The sequence below is a fragment of the Melanerpes formicivorus genome, unplaced genomic scaffold (genome assembly GCF_026170545.1).
Source record: "Melanerpes formicivorus ecotype bairdi unplaced genomic scaffold, bMelFor1.0.p_v2 SCAF_33, whole genome shotgun sequence".
Lineage (NCBI taxonomy): Eukaryota > Metazoa > Chordata > Aves > Piciformes > Picidae > Melanerpes > Melanerpes formicivorus.
Window position 1 is genome coordinate 59988 of NW_027142385.1, and position 25192 is coordinate 85179.

A 25192-nucleotide genomic window follows, 5' to 3' on the forward strand; every position below is an offset into this window, starting at 1 on the left:
TTTAAAGAGTGTGGACAGCTCTGCTGCCTGGCTTTAGGAGCTGGGAGGGAGATTCCACTTTTGTGCTGAGGCAGAAACCGTTGGGGGTGTGTGTTGCCTTGAAATTCTATGTGAAGGTTTGAGGCTGCTCCTTGGCTTAATGAACTGTAAGCAGTTTCTTGGGCAGGGGCTGGGGGGGGGTGGGGTGGGAAGAAGAAAGAACTTTCAAGTAGCTTCTGCAAAACACACAACATAATTTTAATCTACTTTACAGGGACGTTGGAAGGGATTAATTAAGCAGCTAATGATCAATCTGAGCTTTGTGTTAGTGCAAAGTACTGAGCACATCTATTCACAGGGAGAGGATGAAAAGTAATTACCTTTTAGAACTGAGTGTCTGAAGGAGGGTCATGCAAAACTAAACTGGAAGTGCTGGAAGAAGTTCAAAACACTTTTTTTTTGGGAGGGGGTGGGGTGAAGAAGTTGTACATTGGAAGTGGAATTAGTGATGTATCCTAGCTGCAAAATTCAAGATCAATATTCCTACCCAGAGGAATGAACTGTTCCTCCCTAGCTTACAATGTTTCAAAGAGCTCAGCAGCTACTTCCAAAACCACTTTGTTTTTTCCCCCCTCCCCCCTCCAATTGGCCTTTCCTTTTTCTGTGTTTGTTTTTGTTGGGTCTGGTTTGTGGTTTGGGTTTTTTTGTTTGTTTGTTTTTGGTTGGTTTGGTTTGGTTTTGGTTGGCTTCAATCCAGCCTGTGGCTTTAGCTTTCCCTACCCCTTAATTTAAGGCTGCAGGGAGCTGCAGGGGTGTGACAGTACAGAAGAAGGATATAACAGCCCAGAGGTTGCACCCCAATGCATGCCCACGAAGCCAAGGACCAACAAGGTCACCCCAGGGCCCTGAAGGGAAGCCCCCTCCCCCCACCAGCTGCTGCTAGCAACCTACAGTAAAAAGGCCCCAAAGAAGGTTTTGTGCTCCTTAGTGTAATCCACCAGCTTGATGTCAGTAACGTTGACCATCAGCCTGTCTCCTGCTTCTAAGGAGACCACAGCACCCAGATAAATAGGCTGGAACCAGCTCTTCCCATTTCCACTGAGGGTCTTGGTGCCAGTCAACAGCTGGGTGGGCTCAGGGTAGCTGTCAGTGACCTTGGTGATGATGGCAGTGACAGAATTTGGCTCACTGTAACTTTCAATGGGCCCTCGGAAAGTGACCTGAGCATAGACATAGTAGTCCCCAGACACAGGTATCACCAGTGAGTTGCTGGAATAGCTCAGGTTGTTCTTGGTAAAGGCCAAGCCTCGCTTGTCTTCCCACTGCAGGATGGGCAGGTGGCTTCCCACGGTGTTGAGGATGTTTTGTTTCTTCACTGGGGGAGGAAGAGAGAAGGAGAAGGGGTGGGTTAGTTTGAGACAGCCAGGGATGTAGAACCAGAGAATGGCTTTGGTTGGGAATGACCTCTAAGATCATTGCATCCAGCTATCAACCTAACACCACCATGGCCATTAAGCCATGTCCCAAAGTGCCATGACCACACACCTGCAGGGATGGTGGCTCCACCGCTTCCCCGGGCAGCCTGTCCCACTGCCTCACCAATATGCCTCACCCATTGCTTCTCAAGCCATGCCAGGGGAAGTTTAGGCTGGAGGTGAGGAGAAAGTTCTTCCCAGCAAGAGCTGTTAGCCCTTGGAATGTTCTGCCCAGGGAGGTGGTGGAGTCCCCATCCCTGGAGGTGTTCAAGAGGGGATTGGACGTGGCACCTGGTGCCATGGTTTAGTAGTCAGGAGGTGTTGGGTGACAGGTTGGACTTGATGACCTTTGAGGTCTTTTCCAACCTGGTTGATTCTATGAGTCTATGATTCTACATGCTGCTGAAGGCAGTGTGAGATCTCTGCTCCAAAGGGTTAGCAATTTGAGCTGGGTGATCAGAACGCTTGTGAAGAAAGGTTCTGATTTTACAGCTCGGAAATGGAGGGGAATTGGCTGTGGGCCAACTGCTCAGTGAGAGTTTTGGAGGGTGTGCAGACATGGGCAATCAGGAGTGAAAGCCAAGGATGGTTTTGAAAAACCTTAACCAGAGCAGGATGCCTGAAGGGGTCTGCTGTGACTGGGTGTCCTGGTTGTGGACCAGAGCCTGGATAATGAGGCTGTGCTTCCTAAAGGCTGCGTCTCATGGCACTGAGGAGCAGCACAGATGGCTTTACCCTGCAGCTCTGAGGTGCTCTCTTACATATTTACAGGGTAAAAACCTTGACCTTAAGTGAAACCAGCACTGGGCTGGTTTCACAGCACAGGTGGGCACCATGCCTGTGGAGCCTGATGAGCTTGGACAGTGATAAGACATGCTAAAGCAGCTTTTTCTTCAGTAGCTGTGAGTTGGAGCTATGGTCCATAGACAGACTCCTGTGCTTACAGAAGCTTCACAGCAATCAGCATGACCTAACACCAAGCACTGAGACACTTGGACACCTCTTCCTGCCAAGCTGCTTGGGTTTGTTAGTCCTTGTGCCAAGCTTTTCTTCCTGAATGTTTGCAATGCTGCAGAATTACACAGGATGGTAGGGGTTGGGAGGGACTTCTGGAGGTCACCTAGTCCAGCACCTCTGCCAGAGCAGGTTCACCTAGATCAGGCTGCACCTAGAATGTGTCCAGGTATGTTTTAAATGACTCCAGAGATGGGAGGGACTCCAGAGATGGGAGAGACTCCAGAGATGGGAGAGACTCCATCACCTCTCTGAGCATCCTGTGCCAGCGCTCTACCAGCCTTAAAGTAAAGAACTTCCTCATCATGTTTAGATGGAACTGCCTCTGTCCAAGTTTGTGCTCATTGCCTCTCATCCTGTCACTGGGCACCACTGAATAAAGCCTGGCCCTAGTGTCACCTGGTGTCACCAAACCAGCACAGCCCCACTGTGCTTTGAAAGGACCAGTTCCAAAGCAACACACTCTACAGAAGTCCACTTCTCTCTTCCTCTCTCTTTCTCTCATTCTCACTCTCTCTCTCTCTTTTTTCCTCCTTTTCCAAATGCTTTGCTGGAACAAAGCACTAAGCTTGGGGTTAGCCTCAGCTTCCCTTCAGACTTTTTCCCAGTCTTGTGGTCAGGTGTTGACCCCAACAGCAGTCTCCTCCAAGCTAAAGATGCCACCCAGGCTGCAGGTGTCTTGGGAAGAACCAGGGAACTGCTGCCCTGTTCCCTTCACCATTCTTCCACCACTTGGCTTTCTCTCACCCAGCAGCCAGGAGAACAAGCCCTAGCACTTACTCACTTTCCTGCAGGGAAGAAAAAGGGTTTTCTCTGCCCTTTACTGACTGCCACCTAAAACTGTGGTGGTAAAAAAGAGTTTTCTCTGCTCTTCACTGACTGCCACCTAAAACTGTGGTGGTAAAAAAGAGTTTAAAAGAGTTTTCTCTGCCCTTTAGTGACTGCCACCTAAAACTGTGGTGGCAAAACAGCAGCTGAGGCAGTGAAGAGGAAGAAGATAAAAGCCATGAAGATTTTCATAGAATCATAGAATCCTTTTGGTTGGGAAAGACCTCTAACATCATCAATCCAACTCCACCATGCCCATTAAACCTTGTCCTGAAGTGCCCTGTCTGCACATTCTTTTTGAACAGCACCAGGGATGGTGACTCCACCACTTCCCTGGGCATCCTGTTCCAATGCCAGGTATTAAAATGAACCTGGAAAGTTAATGTCAAATGCTGAGAGAGACCAGGACAGGCAGTGAGACCTTTTATAGGAACCTGAGTTAATGTTGAAGTGGATTTTGATTCAGTATTTGGGGAAGGAGTGTGAGGTGACAGGAGGTGAACAAAATCATGGAATCATAGAATCAATAAGGTTGGAAAAGACCTCAGAGATCACCAAATTCAAGCTATCACTCAACACCTCAGGACTAAACCAAGGCTTCAAGTGCCACATCCAATCCCCTCTTGGTGACTCCACCACCTCCCTGGGCAGCACATTCCAATGGCTAACAACTCTAGCTGTGAAGAACTTTCTCCTCACCTCCAGTCTAAACTTCCCCTGGCACAGCTTGAGACTGTGTCCTCTTGTTCTGGTGCTGCTTGCCTGGGAGAAGAGACCAACCCCCACCTGGCTACAACCTCCCTTCAGGTAGTTGTAGAGAGCAAGAAGGTCTCCCCTGAGCCTCCTCTTGTCCAGGCTAAAATGCAGGTAAAGGAAAGCTTTGACATTGTCTGGGAAGGGAAGCTTGGAAGGGACTTTGTGCAAGGGCTTGTAGTGATAGGATGAGGAGGAACAGATTGAAGCTTGAGGAGGGTGGATTTAGATTGCGGATTAGGAAGCAATTCTTTGCAGTGAGGGTGGGGAGACACTGGAACAGGTTGCCCAGGGAGGTCATGGCTGTCCCCTCCCTGGAGGTGTTCAAGGCCAAGTTGGATGAGTCCTTGAGCAACCTGGGCTAGTGGAAGCTGTCCTTGTCCATGGCAGGGGGATAGAACTGGATGATCTTTAAGGTCCCTTCCTACCTAAACTGTTTCATGCATCTAAGAACAACAGCCATGAGGTTTATCCTGGTTGCAGTGGGATTCAGAAAAGCCAATGTGCTCAGCTCCCAGGGGCAAGAATTTCCCACTCTTTTCTAGCAACAGATCATCCATAAGGAGACAGGAAGGTGTTAGGAGTTGCCATTTCTGTATCCTCTGAGCAGCACAACAAAACACTGCCTGCCTTTTCAGCCTGCCTGTCAGAGCTGCTCGTGCATCAAATCTGTCTGAACTTTCCCCAGCAGGCAAAGTGCATGAGGAGAGCACTTCCCTGTGTGAGAACTACAGCAGAGGGATTATGACAGCAAGCCAGACCAAATCATTCAAGCATTATAAGGACTATGAGGCTTAGAGCCAACGAGGCCAAAGGAGAGTGGAAGAAAAGAAAGTGAAAGTACTCATAGTCTGCCTTCATCCTCTTCTACCTCTTGTCTAGGGATTCATCTCAGTCCCAGCAAAAACTGAAGGAGCAGACAGATCACTCTGAGGTTTACAAGAGCTTGGAGGAATACCTCCCAGAGAGCAGCTGAGAGCAGGCAAAATCTTGTCTGGGATGGGAAGGAGAGGAAATAAACCTCAGGTTTTCCAGGAAATGCTCCTGGCTCTTTTCCATCTTGGGGATTTGGGGAGAAAAAAGTAAAGAGAAGCTGGATATAGAATATTCTCTTCCATCTGGAGTGACGCATTTAAAGTCACAGCGTCCCTCAGCCTTCAGTGATTTGTATAACTCCCAGGCATCTCACATGAAGTACATGATTTCAAAACTTCTAGAGTTAGGCAACTCTCAACTTTTGCAGCCAGAATTTCCCTTTCAGGATTCACATTGGGTTGGAAGGAACTCTCAAAGGCCATCTTGTCCAACCCCCCTGCAGTCAGCAGGGACACCTCTAACTACATCAGGCTGTCCAGGGGCACATCAAGTCTAATCTTGAATGTTTCCTCAGATGGGGCCTCCACCACATCCCTGGGCAACTTGTTCCAGTGTCTCACCTCTCCCAAAGTAAATAACTTCCTCCTGATGTCCAACCTAAATCTCTCCTGCTTCACTCTCAAACCATTGCCCTCATCCTATCACTGCAAGCCTCTCCAAACACTCCCTCCCCAGCCTTCCTCTAAGTCCCCTTCTCACATTGAAATGTAGCTAATAAGGTCACCCCAGAGACGTTTCTCCTCCAGGCTGAACAGCTCCAATTCCTTCAGCCTGTCCTCATAGGAGAGGTGGGCAAGACTGCTGAAGTTCACTCTATTGATGCTCTCAGTGTTCAAGCAAATTATTTTCTTCTCATGTTTTCACTGCCAGTCAAGATGCAAAATGCATGTCCAGTGCTCTTAACCAGAGCAGAGCTCCTTTTGTAGCAGCAGGTGGACTTTGGGCCCTTCATTCATTACATTTCTGGAGCTGCAGTTCTTGCAAATCTACCTAGTCTGCTAAGTCTTGAAGTAAATGAAACTTGCCTTTAATGAGAGATTCCTGAGGAGAGGAGAGGAGAGGTTCGGAGAGGAGAGAAGGGAAGAGAAGGGAAGAGAAGGGAAGAGAAGGGAAGGGAAGGGAAGGGAAGGGAAGGGAAGGGAAGGGAAGGGAAGGGAAGGGAAGGGAAGGGAAGGGAAGGGAAGGGAAGGGAAGGGAAGGGAAGGGAAGGGAAGGGAAGGGAAGGGAAGGGAAGGGAAGGGAAGGGAAGGGAAGGGAAGGGAAGGGAAGGGAAGGGAAGGGAAGGGAAGGGAAGGGAAGGGAAGGGAAGGGAAGGGAAGGGAAGGGAAGGGAAGGGAAGGGAAGGGAAGGGAAGGGAAGGGAAGGGAAGGGAAGGGAAGGGAAGGGAAGGGAAGGGAAGGGAAGGGAAGGGAAGGGAAGGGAAGGGAAGGGAAGGGAAGGGAAGGGAAGGGAAGGGAAGGGAAGGGAAGGGAAGGGAAGGGAAGGGAAGAGAAGAGAAGAGAAGAGAAGAGAAGAGAAGAGAAGAGAAGAGAAGAGAAGAGAAGAGAAGAGAAGAGAAGAGAAGAGAAGAGAAGAGAAGAGAAGAGAAGAGAAGAGAAGAGAAGAGAAGAGAAGAGAAGAGAAGAGAAGAGAAGAGAAGAGAAGAGAAGAGAAGAGAAGAGGAGAAGAGAAAAGAGAAGAGAAGAGAAATTAACCAGGTTAGAAAAGACCAAAAGATCAAGTCCAACCTATCACCCAGCACCATCTGATCAGCTAAACCATGACATCAAGTGCCTCAGCCAGGCTCTTCCTAAACACCTCCAGGGATGGGGACTCCACCACCTCCCTGGGCAGCACATTCCAATGGCCAATTTCTCTTGCTGGGAAGAACTTCCTACCATCCAGCCTAAACCTCCCCTGGCACAGCTTGAGACTGTGTCCTCTTGTTCTGATGCTGCTTGCCTGGCAGAAGAGACCAACCCCCAGCTGGCTCCAACCTCCCTTCAGGGAGTTGGAGAGAGCAAGAAGGTCTCCCCTGAGCCTCCTCTTCTCCAGGCTAAGCAACCCCAGCTCCCTCAGCCTCTCCTCACAGGGCTGTGCTCCAGACCCCTCCCCAACTTTGCTGCCCTTCTCTGTTCACCTTCCAGCAGCTCAACATCTTTCCTAACCTGAGGGGCCCAGCTTTCCCATCCCCTATAAATTTTTGGCATCCTTTACATGTGAAATTTACTTCTCCTCTCCCCAGATCCCTTTTGGTTTAATGCCTTGCTGGAGAATCCCTGTTGCTTGGCAGATTGGGGGTGCATTTTGTGACACATTGCTGAATTTTGAGGGGGGGTGTGTTCTACAATTCTTAGCCCTCACTGATTTGAGAACCTGATATTCAGTTCTGAAGACAGGCTCCTGGTCTAATCTCAGACTGAGATTAGAGTCTCCTGCTGTAGAAATAGCCCTTGGACAGCACACAGGGCAAAGACCCAGAGCTGCAGGGTGTCTGTTGGTCAAGGCTGTGCCCTTGAAGCTAAACAACTGCCCTTAGAAGGTCATTAATTGCAACAACCAAGTGGAAGAAGAAGGTCACTTTCAACCCAGGTTTGGTGGGATGCTTGGCTGCCTTTGCAGCATGATAAGCATGAGCCAGGGACCTGACAGGGCTTCTGCAACATAATTCATGCTGCTGTGCCACAGGCTGGTGACAAGAGGGAATAGGCATTGGGCTGCATCTTGACCCCACAGTGCCAGCAGATAAGTCAGAGAGGAGGCAGTGGCATGGCCTGGCACAATCTGCACCAAAGGTTACATCAGTGCACAGGAGGGAGTGTGGATGGAGAAAAGGCCTGGTGAGGTCTCCCCAGGGATTGTGCTGCTCAGAGCTTTCAAAGCCTGCCTGGCTATGTTGCTGTGCAACCTGATCTAGGTGTACCTGTGCTAGCAGAGGGATTGGAATAGGTGATCTCCAGAGGTTCCTTCCAACCCCTACCATTCCAGGATTCCATGATTCTGTGATTCTTTGATCCTATGAATTTATGATTCTATGACTCTTTGATTCTGTGAATGTATTATTCTATGATTCAGTGAGTCTATGACTCTTTGATTCTATGAATTTATGATTCTTTGATTCTATGAATTTATGATTCTGTGACTCTATGATTCTTTGATTCTATGACTTTATCATTCTATGACTCTTTGATTCTATGACTCTTCATTAACTACAGTCACCCTGGGAGAGGAGATCCTGCTGCCAGCTTGGACAAGTTCAAAATGCTCAGTGTCTGCTAAAAAGCCCAAGAGCAGATGGAAAAAAAGATAAATCCTCATCATCATAATTGAAGTCATTCTGCTGCTTCTAACCAACTGGTGCCTCCCCATGACAGTGCTGCCGCTACTCCTCATTCCGCTCACTCCCCTGCTCTCACCTTCAGAACATGTGTGTGCCTAAACCTAGGGAAAGAGTAGAATAGAATAGAATAGACTAGACTAGAATAGAATAGAATAGACCAGGTTGGAAGAGACCTTCAAGATCATCGTGTCCAACCCATCAACCAAACCAACACCACCTAATCAACTAACCCATGGCACCAAGCACCCTATCAAGTCTCCTCCTGAACAACTCCAATGATGGTGACTCCACCACCTCCCTGGGCAGCACATTCCAAGGGCTAACAACTCTCTCTGGGAAGAACTTTCTCCTCACCTCCAGCCTGAGCCTCCCCTGGCACAGCTTGAGACTGTGTCCTCTTGTTCTGGTGCTGCTTGCCTGGGAGAAGAGACCAACCCCCACCTGGCTACAACCTCCCTTCAGGGAGTTGGAGAGAGCAAGAAGGTCTCCCCTGAGCCTTCTCTTCTCCAGGCTAAGCAATCCCAGCTCCCTCAGCCTCTCCTCACAGGGCTGTGTTCCAAACCCCTCACCAACCTCATTGCCCTTCTCTGGACACCTCCCAGCAAGTCAACCTCCTTCCTAAACTGAGGGGCCCAGAACTGGACACAGGACTCGAGGTGCAGCCTAAGCAGTGCAGGGTACAGGGGCAGAACAGAGGTCGGCAAGAGGTTCCTGCAAGGGAGAGTTTGTGGCCTAGCACCTTCCCCTTGAAAAAGGTGGCTGAGGAGGGGGAATGTAACAAAGGTCTGAAGAACAATCACTCTTTTTCACTTTCTACCCACGAGCCATGGTTTCTGAGAAGAGAAGCCCAGGATGACAGCCAAGGAATGATCATGCAGTGGGTTTAAAATAACAGGAAATGCTTTCTGCCTGCAATGCTCCACCAGGGCTTGGGAACTCGTGGCTGCAGGGCAGAACATCAAAAGTATGCTTGGGCTTAAAAAAAAAAACCAACCCAACAAAATAGAAAAGAAAAGGTCAAAGATAAGTTCATGCAAATTAGGTTCCCTGATGGCTATGGAGTGCAGCAGCTCGTTGCACAGACAAGAAGAAAGGAAAGCTTCTCCCTTTTCAGGCTCTTGGCTAAGGCAAACAGTGACTTGTTTGGGGCTGTTCAGCCAGGAGAAGAGAAAGCTCCAGGAAGACTTTACAGAGACCTTCCAGTATCTGAAGGGGGCCTGCAAGAAAGCTAGGCAGAGACTTTTTGCAAGGGTTTGTTGGGATAGGATGAGGGGGCAATGGGTTTGAGCTTGGAGAGGAGGGATTTAGACTGGAGATTAGGAATAAAGTTCTTTCCAGTGAGGGTGGGGAGACACTGGCACAGGTTGCCCAGGGAGGCTGTGGATGCCCCCTCCCTAGAGGTGTTCAAGGCCAGGTTAGATGAGGCCCTGAGCAACCTGGGCTGGTGGAAGGCTAGGGGGGAAACTAGATGACTTTCAAGGTCCCTTCCAACCCAAACAATTCTGTGGTGGAGACTGCTTGGGAAAGACAGCAAAGGAAGTTTTGCAAATGGGGAGCTTGAGGAAATGGGAAGAAAAGTGTTGGGTGCTTCTCTGTGGTCACTGGACTTTTGTGGAAGGCAGGGAAGTTCCCCCCAGCAGAGCTGTGTTTCAGCTGCTCCTTTGTGTTGGCTGCACTGGGAACCTCTGGGTTCCTCTGCCAAGGGGTGACTCAAAGAAAACAGGGAGACTCACACTAGCAGACATGATCCTAGTGCTCTTGTGAACTCACACTGGAGCCAGGATGTGATTTTGAACAAGAACAGATCAGTTTTGGAGCTCTAGCAACCCATGTGAGAAAGGGGATGGGACCAAGGATGTGCATTAGGAAGGAGCTCCTGGATTAGAGAAAACAAACTATGCTGGGAAAGAAATCAGCCCTGAAATTGGTTTAACCCTGTAGGTGAATGTGTGTAAAAGCTCACAACACATCTTGCACACTTCAAGTAACTAAAGGGCTCCCCTGGGAACAACACAGGGTGTTGAGGAAGCCTTTGCACTGAGGTGTGTTTAGGTCAGGGCAGCTGGAGAGCCTTTCAACCCTCCACTCCAGCCCAGTGGAGCCAGCCATGGACCCTTTTCTTTTCTTTGGAAACATAATTTCAAGGTGGCTGGGGATGGCAATGATGATGGAGGGCTCAAGACAACATCCTCAGTGTGATGGCAGCTACACCATCAAGGCTAAGGTGGGGAGATGGTGGCCTTGCAAATGCTGGCAGCACACCCTGTGACAGTACTTTGCAAGAGCACCTTCCTCACACCAGCTAAGGGCTTGCAGGGCTTCAGCTGGCTTCACTCTTCCCTCAGTGTGGCTCAGAGATGATCTCCTTGAAACAAGAAGCTATTTGATGGTGTGTGTATGCTCCAGGTCTGACCCTAAAGAAAAATCAGAGCCCTAAAACTGGCCTTTTTGGGCTGATTATTTAGTTTCCCCTCTGCCCCCATTCACTGCTTGTGGGAGCTCACTTGGGGTCTTCCCACTGTCTTTTCAAGGGGATCCAGCAGATCACTGCCCTATCAGGCACTGATTTAAGTTCAGTTACAAGAGCTGCTCATCCAATGAAATGAGCTGCTTGGAAAAGTGGCAAGAAGAAGAAAAGTTTCTGCTAGAGGGTAGGAGAGCTCTGCAGAGAGACCTTGCCAGGCTGGACAGATGGGCAGAGTCTGAGGGCATGAGATTGAACACATCCAAGTGCCAGGTTCTGCACATTGGCCTCAGCAACCCCAGTCAGTGCTACAGGCTGGGGTCAGAGTGGCTGAGAGCAGCCAGGCAGAGAGGGACCTGGGGGTAGTGGTTACACTGAACATGAGTCAGCAGTGTGCCCAGGTGGCCAAGAAGGCCAATGGCATCCTGGCCTGCAGCAGGAATAGTGTGGCCAGCAGGAGCAGGGAAGTCCTTGTGCCCTGTGCTCAGCACTGCTTAGGCCACACCTTGAGTCCTGTGTCCAGTTCTGGGCTCCTCAGTTACAGAAGGACATTGAGAGACTTGAAGGTGTCCAGAGAAGGGCAAGAAAGCTGGGGAGGGGTCTGGAGCACAGCCCTGTGAGGAGAGGCTGAGGGAGCTGGGGTTGCTTAGCCTGGAGAAGAGGAGGCTCAGGGGAGACCTTCTTGCTCTCTCCAACTCCCTGAAGGGAGGTTGTAGCCAGGTGGGGGTTGGTCTCTTCTCCCAGGCAAGCAGCACCAGAACAAGAGGACACAGTCTCAAGCTGTGCCAGGGGAGGTTTAGGCTGGATGTTAGGAAGAAATTCTCCCCGGCAAGAGAGATTGGCCATGGGAATGTGCTGCCCAGGGAGGTGGTGGAATCACCATCCCTGGAGGTGTTTAGGAAGAGCCTGGCTGAGGCACTTGGTGCCATGGTTTAGTTGATCAGATTGTGTTGGGTGATAAGTTGGACTTGGTGATCTCAAAGTTCTTTTCTGACCTGGTTAATTCTATTCTAATCTAATCTAATCTAATCTAGTCTAGTCTAGTCTAGTCTATTCTTTGTGGGACCTTGTTTGCAAAATCAGGCTGCAGGAAACCAGTCCTGGTCAGCAGGGCACAGCTGAGGATTATATCCCCCACATTTCCTGTAACCCCTGATCCTATCAGCCCCACATCACCCACAAAGATCCTATCAGACCCAGCTGAATCAGCTGCATCTGCTGCAATACCCACCAGAAAGGCTCGAGTTTTGAACAAGCATTACCTGTCAGGTGTGCTCTTGGCTTTTCTGCACTGGCAAGTGTATCTGTAACTGAGGAGAGACAAAACAAAAAGGAGAAAGAAAAAAGGTGTGTAAGAATGTTTGCTGCTACTTAAGTCAATGAGATGTGAGTGGTAAGTGATGCCCAGAGGTGGTGTGTGCAGCTCTCTTCCGTTCCTGCACAGGCCTGAGTCAGGATTTATTTGATGTGGTTGGTTGTTGACACCACTGAGGCCATAAAACCTCTCTGCCAATGCTCAGAATCACTGGGATGGTGAGAGGGAGTACTGCAGCCCTGCCTGAGATTGCTGGAGGATGAATGGAGAGCAGGTGTGGTGTGCATGGGTGGGGGTGTGATGTCCCTGGGCTCCTGAATCCCTGCTTTCTGCTGGCCAAGGAGTTGTACCCATCTCAGAGAGCTTGTGGGGAGGTCTGTGCCTGCACTAGAAGGAGGGAGCTTGCACACCCTGGGACTGGAAATGCTCACACTTGAGCTATGACCAGGCTTATCTCCCTGCATCTCATCACCCAGCTTTGCCTCTGTCTGCCCTGGCTTGTCTGGCTGAGGAGTGAGTTGGGTGGTGAAAGAGGAGGGGAGGGTGAGGATCAGCCAGCAGCGTGCTGCAGCTGTGATTGCAGCAGCTGGGCGTGCAGAGGGGCTGGGCACGGGGCCGAGGCTGGCACACTTACCAGTAGCTACTGCTCGTTGCTTCAGAAAGCGAGAGCCCCTCTCCTCTGTGACCTGCAGGAGAGAGTCACCAGCAGTTAGCTCAGGGCTCCAGGCTGCACAGTAACCACAGAGAACACAACTCCATGGATATGATCTCTACAGTGATGGCTGTCAGATCTACAGTGATATCATCGAGTTCAGCTTCGAGCTCTTGTGTGAAAGGACAAGCCCTGACAAGGCTTTGCTTCTCTGCAGGAGTTTTCTGCTGTTTGAAACTGCCTGTGGATCTTAAAGGCTGCTGTTGACAAGACCTGCTGCTGGTGGTGGTTGTGTCAGACTCCAGTCTGGTTCAGAGGCTGGGTAAGCCCTGGGCTTAAGTAGATGACTGCAATTTGCCAGCGTGAATTACAGGCTCATATAAATGTTTGGGTTGGAAAGGACCTCAGAGATCATCTAGTTCCAACCTCTCTGCCATGGGCAAGGAATTGACCATTGCTAACCCTCCTTTGGGATGGTTCCTCCAGCCAGCATTGCTGGAGCATCTCTGCTCTTTAGTGACTCTCCTGTCCTTCCATCTGTGCAGAGCACATGGAGCAAAGAGAGAGATGTGAGTGACTCTTCCCTGTCTGAAGCCTCAGCAGGTCTGAGCCTCTGCAGGGTCAAAGGTTCCTGCACAAAGCCACTGAAGAGGCTAAGCAAGCTGCATTACCTACACTTGCTTTTCTTTCTGCATCTCTGGTATGTCAGACAGTTGCTCAGGAATGTCTGGAATGTTAGATCACCTCCTTGGGTAGCATCCTTGGAAGACACCAAGGAGATGCTCAGAGGTGAGCTCTGCAGCTCCCTGACCAAGGGAGGGCAGAGTGAGTTGTGTTTCTTTGCTTCTTACATCTCCTGCTAGAGCCAGCCCCCAGCACACTCATAACACATCCTTGTGCCAACCTCATCTGCATGGCAGCAGGGCATGGCCCTGGGCCGTGCCAGGTGGTTGTGACATTTAGGTTGAGCAGTGCAAAGGGAAGCTGCTATCTGCCTGTTACCTGCCTACCAGGGCTGGTCCTTCTGAATCACACCTGGGCATGGCTGGTGGCTTCTTGCCAGGTGCCTGTCCTCTTATGGCAGCACACACAACAGCACAGCTCCTCGCTGGAGGATGCTGCTGGATGCTGACTCTGGATCTGGCCTCCCTGGGGGGTGAAGAGCATTCCTTACACTTCCCTCAGGGCACAGCTCATCACAGGTCTATGCCAAGGGTGTAGCAGACAGTCTGCGTTAAGCAGGCAGCTCAGGCTTGACTGTCAGGGCTGCCAGGAGCCCCTGTCATGTCTCTATCACACAGCACTGCTCAGGAACACACTGGGCTGGTCCTGTGTTGTCATAGAATCAACCAGGGTGAAAAAAACCTCAGAGATCATCCAGTCAACCTATTACCTAATACCTCACACCTCAGGACAACTCAACCATGGCTCCAAGTGCCACATCCAATCCTTTTCTGAACACCTCCAGTGATGGGGACTCCACCACCTCCCTGGGCAGCACATTCCAATGGCCAATAACTCTTTCTGTGAAGAACTTTCTCCTTACCTCAAGCCTAAACTTCCCCTGGCACAGCTTGAGACTGTGTTTTATGGTCTGCCACACTAAAGGCACTGAATAAACTGCCCCTGGTCAGCTCTGGCAGCTAAGGACTTGATGCACATGGCTTAAGAAGCAGGCTGGCACACTATTGACACATGGCTGTTGAACCTATCTGCTGGTGGTTGACTCAGACAGCTTCAATTACTGCAGGAACAGTAGCAAATAGAAATCTTCTGCTGTCCAAGGGGGCATGTCCCTGTACTTGTCACTGATGAGGCCACACTTTGAATACTGGGTTCAGCTTTGGGCCCCTCACTGCAAGGAGGTGCTGAAGTAGATCAGAGAATGGCAACAAAGCTGGTGAAGAGTCTGGAGAGGAGCACCTGGGGAACTGGAGAGGCTGAGGGAGCTGGGGCTTCTTAGCCTGGAGAAGAGGAGACTCAGGGCTGACCTTATTGCTCTCTACAACTACCTGAAGGGGGGTTGTAAACAGGCGGAGGTTGGTCTCTTCTCCCAGGCAGCCAGCACCAGAACAAGAGGACACAGTCTCAGGCTGTGCCAGGGGAGGTTCAGGCTGGAGGTCAGGAGGAAGTTTTACACAGAGAGAGTGATTGCCCATTGGAATGGGCTGCCCAGGGGGGTGGTGGAGTCACAATCACTGGAGGTGTTCAGGAGGAGACTTGACAGGGTGCTTGGTGCCATGGGTTAGTTGATTAGGTGGTGTTGGATGATAGGTTGGACACGATGATCTTGAAGGTCTCTTCCAACCTGGTTTATTCTATTCTAGTCTAGTCTAGTCTAGTCTGGAGAAAAGGAGGGTGAGGGGAGGCCTCATTGCCCTCTACAACTTCCTGAAAGGAGGCTGGAGTGAGGTGGGGAGTCAGCCTCTTTACCCAGGCAACAAGTGACAGCAAGAGGAGACAGCCTCAAGCTGCACCAGGGGAGGTTTAGGTTAGACATGAGGCACAATGTCATTCCTGAAAGAGTGATCAGGCACTGGAACAGGCTGCCCAGGGACGTGGTAGAGTCACCATCCCTGGAGATGCTAAAAAAATGTGTGGCACTTTGGGATGTAATTTAATGGCCATGGTGGTGCTGGGTTGACAGTTGGACTTGATCCTAGAGGTCATTTCCAATCTCACTGATTCTGTGGTTGTAAAGAGAGTGTTTGTGGGAGAGGATTCAGGCTGCCTGGGTTGGGAGACTCCAGTAATCCCAAGGATGCTTCAAGGTTTCACTGGCAGCAAATGTTGTGTGCTGCTGCAGACAACCATGGTTTCTAAAGCAGTTACTCCAGTTCAGTGGGGGGAGGGAAAAATAGAATGAAAACCGAAGGGGAAAAAAAAATCTCTCTCTTTTTTAACTCCCTTCCCCACATGCACACACAGACAGCCCAGCCAGAGGTGCCTGCTGCCCTGCAGGAAATATCATCTGGAAGAGATGGTGGTGTGAAAGCTCAGTGTGTGGCTGACAGAGAGAAATGGGGCTGTGCTGGCAGGGTGATGCCTGGGCCTTTCATCATGATTATTGACTTTCTCCAAGGTCCCACACTGTGGTGGTTTGAGCCTTAACTGGGACTTAAGAGCTCAGATGGGGGCCAGGCTGAGAATCTCTTCCCTGCTCCCCCCACTCCTCTTTCCAATAGAGAGGAAAAAGAAATGGAAGGAGCAAATCCAGCAAGAAACAATTTGGAGTTGGCTTGGAAGGAGAGAGGTAAAGAGTTTCCTTTAAACAGTGTGTGTATATATATACACACATACATGGAACACCAACAGGTAGGGTTCACAAGGGTAAGGAGCAGGTACAGCAGGGAGGACCACGAGGCAGAGAAGCAGGGAGCCAGCAGCAGTCCTCCTCCAGGCAAAAGGCAGGGGCCAAGAGACCTAATGGCTGCAGAGTCCTCCTTTGCATAGCCTTGCTGGGCAGGGAGGGGGAGTGGGACAGACTAGTTTAGTTTCCCAGGGGGAAAAGCCCCTGCAGGGAGGCCATTGCTCTCACAAGCCCTTATATCATAGTATCAGTCAGGGTTGGAAGGGACCACAAGGATCATCTAGTTCCACCCCCCTGCCATGGGCAGGGACACCCCACACTAGATCAGCCTGGCCAGAGCCTCATCCAGCCTGGCCTTAAACACCTCCAGGGACAGGGCCCCAACCACCTCCCTGGACAACCCATTCCAGGGCTTCACCACTCTCATGGGGAAGAACTTCCTCCTCACCTCCAGCCTTCCCCCACCCCACCCTGCTTCCAGGAGGGGCATTCACCCATCACACAGAGAGAAATGGTGCTGTGCTGGCAGGGTGGTGCCTGGGCCTTTCTTTCATTATGATTATTGCCTTTCTCCAAGGTCCCACATGCTTGCTGCAGAGTACCTGACCGCACTTTTGATGTGCCACAGAGTCCCAGGCAGGCTGACTTTGCCCTTCCCATGGTGGGAAGCACAAGGTTTGTGTGGAGGGTTTCCCTCTAACACTTCCCTTTTGCTTTGGGCCAGGTGCAAATTCATTTGCACCACTGTTTATGTCCCACCACCTACATATTTATCAAGGGGCAGATTTTCCAACAGTGCTAAGTGCTGCAAGCAGCTGCAAATCTATCCCAAACCTCCAGGAGCTGAGGAAACCCGTGGAACTGCAGGGGGGCTGTTTACATCTCTAAAGACCAACTTCTGCTGAAGCACTTCGTATAAACTTGGATGTCGCAATACAAACAGAGGTGAATGGCAATGTGGGGAGAATTCTCCCTCATTAAAGATAGATTTTGACTAAAAAGTGGGAAGAAGCTCCTTGTGAAGCCTCAGTTTACTTGTTTCCAAAGAAGGCCAGATGGAATCTCATTACTGTGACCTTCCCCTGGACCTGCTGAATCTTTGGGAGTGGGACCAGAGGACCACAGCAATGATGCAAGGGCTGGAAGCCCTCTGCTGTGAGGCCAGGCTGAGAGAGCTGGGGGGAAGAGAAGGCTCCAGGGAGATCTTCTGGTGGCCTTTCAGTGCTTAAAGGGCTAATCAGAAAGCTGGAGACAGACTTTTGTGCAGGGCCTGTTGTGACAGGACAAGGGGTCATTGGTTCAAGCTAAAAGAGGGAGATTCAGACTGGAGAGAAGGAAGAAATGTTTGACACTGAGCGTGGTGAGACCTTGTCCCAGGCTGCTCAGAGTGAGCAGAGGTTGCAGGTGAGGTTGTCTGGGGCCCTGAGCAACCTGCTGTAGTTGTAGATGTCCCTGCTGACTTCAGGGCAGTTGGACTAATGACCTTTAAAGGTCACTTCTGACCCAAACCAGTCTGATTCTGTGAAGCTGCAGGTGCCACGTCCTGTGTCCATGGATGCTAAAGGACAGTGTGATGAGGTAGGTAGAGCTGGGTGCTGCAAGGTCTGAAAGGATTCTATTCGTTGCCAAAGGTAGGAGATCTTTCCTCCATAACTGTGGTGCTTGATAAGGATCCAAACCTAAATCTCCCACAGAAAATATATTCTAGCCCTTATCAATGCTACCTAATGGCCAGGTATCATTAATATTCATCCTAAACAGGCACAGATGTACCTTGATGGTGTAGATGAAGGAGAGCTAAGCAGCATGAGACCCCAGAAAGGTCATTTACACAATTAGAGGCTTTCTCTCTTTTCTTGTCTTGCTTAGCTGTGATTGTGAAAAGTTCACAGCATGGCTTCAATTTTCCCTTGGGTTACTGGGGAGAGCCTGTAAGCCACACTGAGTGCTGCTGAAAACCCCACCTTGCAGCTGATTTGCAGCCAACTACCCCTCCAAGCCAGCCAGGTGATTTCCATCAGGACTGTGGTGTGCAAAACACTTCCGAATCATTTTGATACCTCAAATGTCCAAAAGCCCCACTGCATTTCCAACCACACTTGGCTGAAGCCAAACAGAAGGTTTGAACATCCTCTTTTCACACACTTTGCCTCTCACACCTCCAGGAAGAGCCTGGGGGTATCCAACAGCCTGTCCCAGCAGGCAGACAGATCCCTTAGCAATATATCCCCAGTGCCTCCATCCACTCCATTTTTAGCACAAGATGCTACTTTACAGGCAGGGGCTCTGCAGGTCATACCTAGGGATGTGATTGTCCCCCCTCTGCTCAGCACTGGTGAGAAGAGTTCTCAAATACTGGGCTCAGTTTTGTGCCCCTCACTCCAAGAAGGACATTGAGGAGGTGGAGCAGGTCTGGAGAAGGGCAACAGAGCTGCTCAGCACTGGTGAGAAGAGTTCTCAAATACTGGGCTCAGTTTTGTGCCCCTCACTCCAAGAAGGACATTGAGGAGGTGGAGCAGGTCTGGAGAAGGGCAACAGAGCTGCTCAGCACTGGTGAGGCCACATCTCAAATACTGGGCTCAGTTTTGTGCCCCTCACTCCAAGAAGGACATTGAGGAGGTGGAGCAGGTCCGGAGAAGGGCAACAGAGCTGCTCAGCACTGGTGAGGCCACATCTCAAATACTGGGCTCAGTTTTGTGCCCCTCACTCCAAGAAGGACATTGAGGACGTGGAGCAGGTCCAGAGAAGGGCAACAGAGCTGCTCAGCACTGGTGAGGCCACATCTCAAATACTGGGCTCAGTTTTGTGCCCCTCACTCCAAGAAGGACATTGAGGACATGGAGCAGGTCCAGAGAAGGGCAACAGAGCTGGTGAGGGACCTTGAACACAACTCTTATGAGGAGCAGCTGAGGGAACTGGAGTTATTTAGTCTGGAGAAGAGGAGGCTGAGGGCAAACCTCATTGCCCTCTACAACTTCCTGACAGGTGGGGATTGGTACCTTCGCCCAAGGAACAAGTGACAGGACAAGAGGAAATGGCCTCAAGATCTACCAAGGGAGGTTCAGGTTGGATAGCAGGAAAAAAATCATCACAGAAAGGGTTCTCAAGCATTGGAACAGGCTGCCCAGGGAGGTGTTGGAGCCACCATCCCTGGAGGGATTTAAAAGATGCTTGGGTGTGGTGTTTAGGGACCTGACTTAGGGGTAGTAGCTTAGCAGCAGGGGTGAGATTGTGAGCCCTAGGGGAGGGATTGTGAGCCCTAGGGGAATGGTTGGACTTGATGAGCTCAAATATTTCTTCCAGCCTCAGCATTTCCATAGGTCTATGATTCTGTGCTTACAGGGCAGAACTTTGAAGTCCTGGGGGAAAAATGTTTCCAGAGAAAGGGTTCTCAGGCATTGGAAGAGGCTGCCCAGGGTGGTGGTGGAGTCACCATCCCAGGAGGTATCTAAATGTTGTGTGGTTGCATGGATGTGGTGCTGAGGGATGCTGTTTAGTGGTAGTGGCTTAGCAGCAGGGGTGGGATGGTGAGCTCTCAGCAAGCAGTTGGACTGGATGAACTCAAAGGTCTCTTCCAAACTGAGCAGTCCTATTGGTCAGTTTTTTTCAGCTTCAAGAGATGCTGCATGGCCTGAGCTGGGCATTCTTGGGAGAGGCTTGTCCTGTGCCAATGAAAACTGGCCTCAGTGGGAGTGCTTCATCTGGGCTATAGTGCCCAGCACAAGCAGGTACCCAGGGCATGTGCTCACTGGCTCCTTTGCCCACGAGGACCATGTGCATCACGCAGCAGTGGCCAGGCAGGAGTTTTACTGCTGCTGACTTTTGGAGAGGGAATCCCACACACATGGACCCAGGTGCAATGCTCCTTGCTCCTCCTCAGGCATTTCTTTCCTCACAGATCAGGAAGCAATTTCAGGTTCTCTCTCCCATTTGGGCAGGCTATTATGGCTTCTGGCTCTGAATGTTCTGGCAGTCCTTTCCCAAGCTTTGTTGCTAGCTATCTGGCTTCATCATTTTTTGACAGGATCCAGGTGGAGCTGCTGGGACTTTGAAGTCTGTCCTGTACTACAGTAGCTCCCTTCCCCATTGCTAGGCTGACAGCACAGGTTCATGTGCAAGCCTTTGCACAGGTTGTGGAATTTCCCTTTAGGATGCCTGTCATCCTGCCATGCCAAGGATATCACAAATATAAGCCCAAGCACCAACATCTGCAGTCCCCAAGGCTTGATGGTCTGCTGCACTGGGCTGGCTGAGCAGGTTGCTAAGGTAGCCAGAGATGCCCTCCTGGCTGCTCTGCTGTTCCCTTGGTAGATTTACACACTCAGATTGAAACTTGGCTTCCTCTTTGGGAAGGATGCACAGCAATCCTAGCCCACCACAGAATGAAGGGAGTTGGAAGGGACCTCTGGAGATCACTGAGTCCTACCTTGCTGCCAGCACAGCTTTACCCAGAGCAGGTTGCACAAGACAGCATCAAGGGGGGCTTTGAATGACTCCACCACCTCTCTGGGCAACCTGTGTCAGTGCTCTGCCATCCTCAAAGTAAAGAAATTCCTCATCGTGATTAGCTGGAACTTCCCATGTTCCAGTTTGTGCCCATTACCTCTTCCTGTCACTGGGCACCATGGCAAAAAGCCTGACCCCATCCTCCTGACACCCAGCCTTTCAGGATTTATAAGCACTGAAGAGATCTCCCTTCAGTCATCTCTTCTCCAGGCTAAAAAGTGCCAAGTCTCTGAGCCCTTCTCCATAAGACAGGTGTTCCAGTACACTAAGCCTCCTCTGGAAAGCTACTACTAGACCCTTTTACAGACTTCCTGGTTTATTGTTTAAAGAACCCCATTTCCTCAGCTCACTCTGTCTTGAAGCATAAAAGAAAGCGTTTTCTGTTTCCAAAAGGGAAGCAATGTAGTGAGCCTGGAAGGTATCCAGGGAAACCATCATCAGACCTGAATTACCCATGCAAGACACATTGTACCATGAGGGAAAGAGAACTGGTGGCTCATAGGTGCTGCTGTAATGGCATAACTTGCGCTGCTTTGTCCTGAAAGGGATGTGTCCAGGGGAAAAAGTGAGTTTGTAGCCCTTTGGAGGCAGAGTGTGACACCGTCTGCACCCACACAGAAGCAGAGCTGAATAAACTGCCTCACCCCACGGGCGAATCAAAGAGGCACACCCCTCTTGCACAAACTTTCCCAAGCTACCTTTCTCCTCCTCCTTGCTCCAGGAAGGCCAGACTCAGGAATTTACTACATGTGCTTCTCAATTGCTCAGCTGTTGAGTCCCTGCCTCCTCCCAGGATTGGCCCCAGTGCAGGAGAAGTTGATAATGTGACATGCATGGGTTGAACTCTGGTCCAGGGACAAGGAGAGGACTCCTTCTGTGGGCTCCCTGTTCCAAGGATCAGCAAGTGAATATGCATCTGGTGCAAACACTGGTCTGCCAGCTTGCTCCCAGTATGCCCAGGACATCTGCACCCCAAAACCACAGAGACCTCTGGCACATGTGTCTTGTCCCAACCTAGTCCTAGGGTAATCAACGGGGCACATGAGGAAGGCATCCTTTAGGAATCCAGTTCTAACACTTCAGAAGCAGAAAGAAATGCAAGATGACATATTTCCCAAGAGACCTTTTTGCCCAGATATGTTTCCATGGATGGAAGCAGCCTACAGCCATGCCAAGCCACAGCACTCAACACCCGGGCTCAGGCTACGACAGGGCTCATTGGGAGGTTAACTGAAAGGTACACAAGCAGAGAGCTCTGCCTATCCACGCTCTGCTCCTGGACAATATTGGCCATAAAGTCACTGGCAGGGCGAATGAGAAGTTCAGAAGGTGCAGGATCCAGCTGAACTGTAGCTGGGCACTCCACCCACTGGGCTTGGCACAAAGGCAGCAGGCAGGCAGCCAACCCCAATGATTTTTCTCTTCCTCACTGGGACTTGCAGAGGCTCTAAGTCATCTGCTCTTCTTGTTACATCATTGTGGGAGTACTACAAGCTAATAATTAATTCCATGCATGTGCATGGTCATGCACTCTGGTGGAAGCCAGGCTAGAGCAATTCTGCTGGCTTGTGTTGTGCTTTTCCTCTCAAGAAGCCAAACCCACTCAACAAAATACCTTTCTCTGCTCACTCTGCCAACAGAGTCCAAAGCCAGGAACACATGAATCCACTCAGTCAGGCCAAGATTTTAGCATTATCCCACTCCTAAGATCATTTCAAGAATTAAACTGCTCTGCTCTGTACCACTTCACAGGACACAAACAAAGAGCAATGCAGCTGAAACTGTCCACAGAGCCTCTTCACCCCAAGGTACACCCACTCCAGCTGGTCTAAACAGCAGCAACAGGGTCAGTGCAGCAGCATGCTCTCAGATGTGCAAGAAGCTGGCAGATTTATCAGGCTGAGGTAGTGAAGCAGGGCTGCTGCAGCTCCTTTTAGCTGTGCACAGAAATCTGATCACCAGAAAAAGCAGAAGATGCTGCACCCAGAAGCCAGCCAGCATCACTTGGGCGTAAGACACTTGCTGTGCAGGCTGGAGGTCAACCAAGGGCTAGGAAGTCTGTGCAGCTGGGAGCTTGCAAGCACAGCCCTGGGGACTGCTGTCACATGCAGCTTTAACATCCATAGGCTAAACGTGTGCAGGGTTAGGAATCTGCCTTTGAGGCCCCATTGCTTTATTCTGCAGCTCCTAACTGAGAGGACAACACACAGGGTAATTAGCTGGGGGATTCCAGACCTGGAACTGAAATTCAGAGCTCAAATCCTAAGACCTCATTTCAGCCCTGAAGGCACAATTCAAGCCTTAAATCCCAAGACATAATTTCAGACCTGAAGCTGAAATTCAAACCTTAAATCCCAAGACCTAATTGCAGCCCTGAAGGTACAATTCAAGTCTTAAATATTAAGACCTAATTTCAGACCTGAAGCTTAAATCCTAAGACCTAATTTCAGACCTGATGGTACAATTCAAGCCTTATATCATAAGACCTGCATGAAATGAAGACCCAGCATGGAGCAGTCCTACTGAATTCATAGACTGCCATGGAAGAAAGCACTTGTCTGCAGGCTGGCATGAGAAGGATTGAGGTGACAGAAGAGCAGTAGAAGCAGCCACACAAACCACTTTGTATTGCTGGGAACAAAGTGAGTTTAGCTCTTTGTCAGAGGAGAAGAGATGAAAAGATCCTTGGATACAGAGAAAGTTCTGATGGGCAGTAAAATTTTGATGGGAGGCAAAAGCTAGGGTCAGGCAGTCCTTAAGTGGCTCAAATCACACCTTTGCAGGAGTTTTCACAAATAATATCCAAGAGCTGTAGCTGTCTGCCTAGTGAGGGATAATGAACACTGACCCACTGCCAACATCAGCCTGGTCAGCAGATCTCTGCTGAAATAGGAGACTGGAAGGGGACGTCTCAGAGATAAACTGAAGGAAGGGAGGAAAACGAGAGACAGTGCCAAACTGTGGCTGAAATCAGTGCAGACACACTGGTTTCCATCAACCAGAAAGAGGGTGTTTATTTTTAATGCATTTCCTGCAGCATGTCCAGAAAAGTTTTAAAGTTGTGCCTTTAGCTGTGACATTAATGACATGAAGTCAAGAGGGAGAGAAACCGTTGGTTTAAAAGACCAAACAATACTAAGAGTTATCACAGGCAGATTTGTTCTGCCGAAAGAAGAAGGGAATCTAACAGTGAGTGGTTTGTGTTCCCTTAAACACGAGAAAGTCAGACGGTAAGAAAGAAAGAGCCAATCAAACCCAGCGCTGGAGACGCGGGATGCGCTGTGCTCCCCCTCGCAGCGTGGCAGGACAGAAATCACTCATCTCTTACCTGGTCAAGGCAGGAGCTGGGAGCTCGCAGGTTTCCAGCCAGCAGGTAGGCAGTGGGCAGCATGAGGACCAGCACAGAGAGCAGGCAGAGCAGCACCGCGCACCGGATCCTCCTCAGATCCTCCCTGAAGTGCATCCTGGATGTTTGGCTGATGGCGGGAGCTGCCTCCTCCGCAGTTACCTCGGCCGAGCCGACCGTGCCGGCGCCTGCCATGTGAGCTACCGCTGCTGCTCCTGGATGGGCAGTGGGAACAGCACAATCTCTTCTGGTGTCTGCCCTGCATGGAGACCCCCATTAAATAAGAGCTGGCCCGAGTGTGGGAAGGCACCGACACACACACACCCTCCCTCCCAAGGAATGCACCGCCTACAATAGAAACCTAGCTCGGGAAAGGGAGCACGGCTGCTCCCCGGGCTCCCCGAGGTGCCTGCTGCATGCCTCTCTCTGCCTTTTTTCTTTTTTTTTCCCCTCACAGTGCAGAAGGAAGCTAGGAAAGTCCCAGTGGGTGGAACCAGGATAAAGTCTGCTGCTGGGCTGGATGAGCTTGAAAGCTTTTCCGCATGGTACAGGGAATATGAAACCAATGGGAGTGAAAGTGAGAAGCAAGGGGAGAGAGAGCGAGCTGCAGAGGCGAGCGGGTGTCCCGCAGCCCAGCAGTTTCAGCGCAGCCCTGGCAGAAAGGGGAAGAGGCTTTTAGGGAAGGTGAGAGTACTGCAAATGACCCCAAGGAGGGGTTTGGTGCTCTCAGATATTGCTTCATTCCTACCTTTTAGCAGAACTTGCAGCAGGTTGCAGGTTGCTCGATGTGCCTTTTGCAACCAAATAGTGCAGGGTCAGGCCCAGCACAGGGTGTTTAGCCACTGTGGGGTCACCCTCTCCAAACTCCTTTAACTGTGCTTTCTCAGGAGCCTGTTATCACTACCTGGAAGAGCTGTGACTTTATTGCAGTTGGGAACAGTTTATCTCATCTTGCTGCCTGCAATCTCGGATTAGAACAACCTGCTGTGTATTGGTAACCTCAGGAGCTGCTCAGCAGCTGATCTGGGAAACAAGCTCAGATGGGAGCTGATGTCCAGCTGGAAGTGGTCCTCTTCTGACCATGCAACACTTTGTGCATGCTCACCCCCTGCCACACATCGGCATGGAGATTAGTAGAGTGAAGACAGTGAGACACTGGAACAGGCTGCCCAGGGTGGTTGTGGATGTTCCCTGCCTGGAGATGTTCAAGGGTAGGTTGGATGAAGCCTTGAGCAAGCAGGCTACAAGAGAGCTGGGGAGGAGCTTTTGACAAAGGCTTGGAGTGATAGGATGAGGAGCAATGGCTTTGAGCTAGAGGAGGGGACACTGAGAGTGGAGATGAGGAAGAAATTCTT

At 50.4% G+C, this 25192-nt stretch overlaps 1 protein-coding gene across 1 annotated transcript; it reads right to left on the bottom strand.

Moving 5' to 3' along the window:
• Positions 1-213: 213 nt before the first annotated feature.
• On the bottom strand, positions 214-24267 carry TNFSF15 (TNF superfamily member 15). Its single transcript, XM_068155629.1, has 4 exons — positions 23820-24267; positions 12658-12709; positions 11971-12018; positions 214-1354 (listed from the first exon to the last, which is right to left on the bottom strand). The coding sequence occupies exons 1-4, from the start codon at positions 24030-24032 to the stop codon at positions 927-929; spliced, it is 741 nt and encodes a 246-aa protein (XP_068011730.1). The 5' UTR covers positions 24033-24267; the 3' UTR covers positions 214-926.
• Positions 24268-25192: the final 925 nt, after the last annotated feature.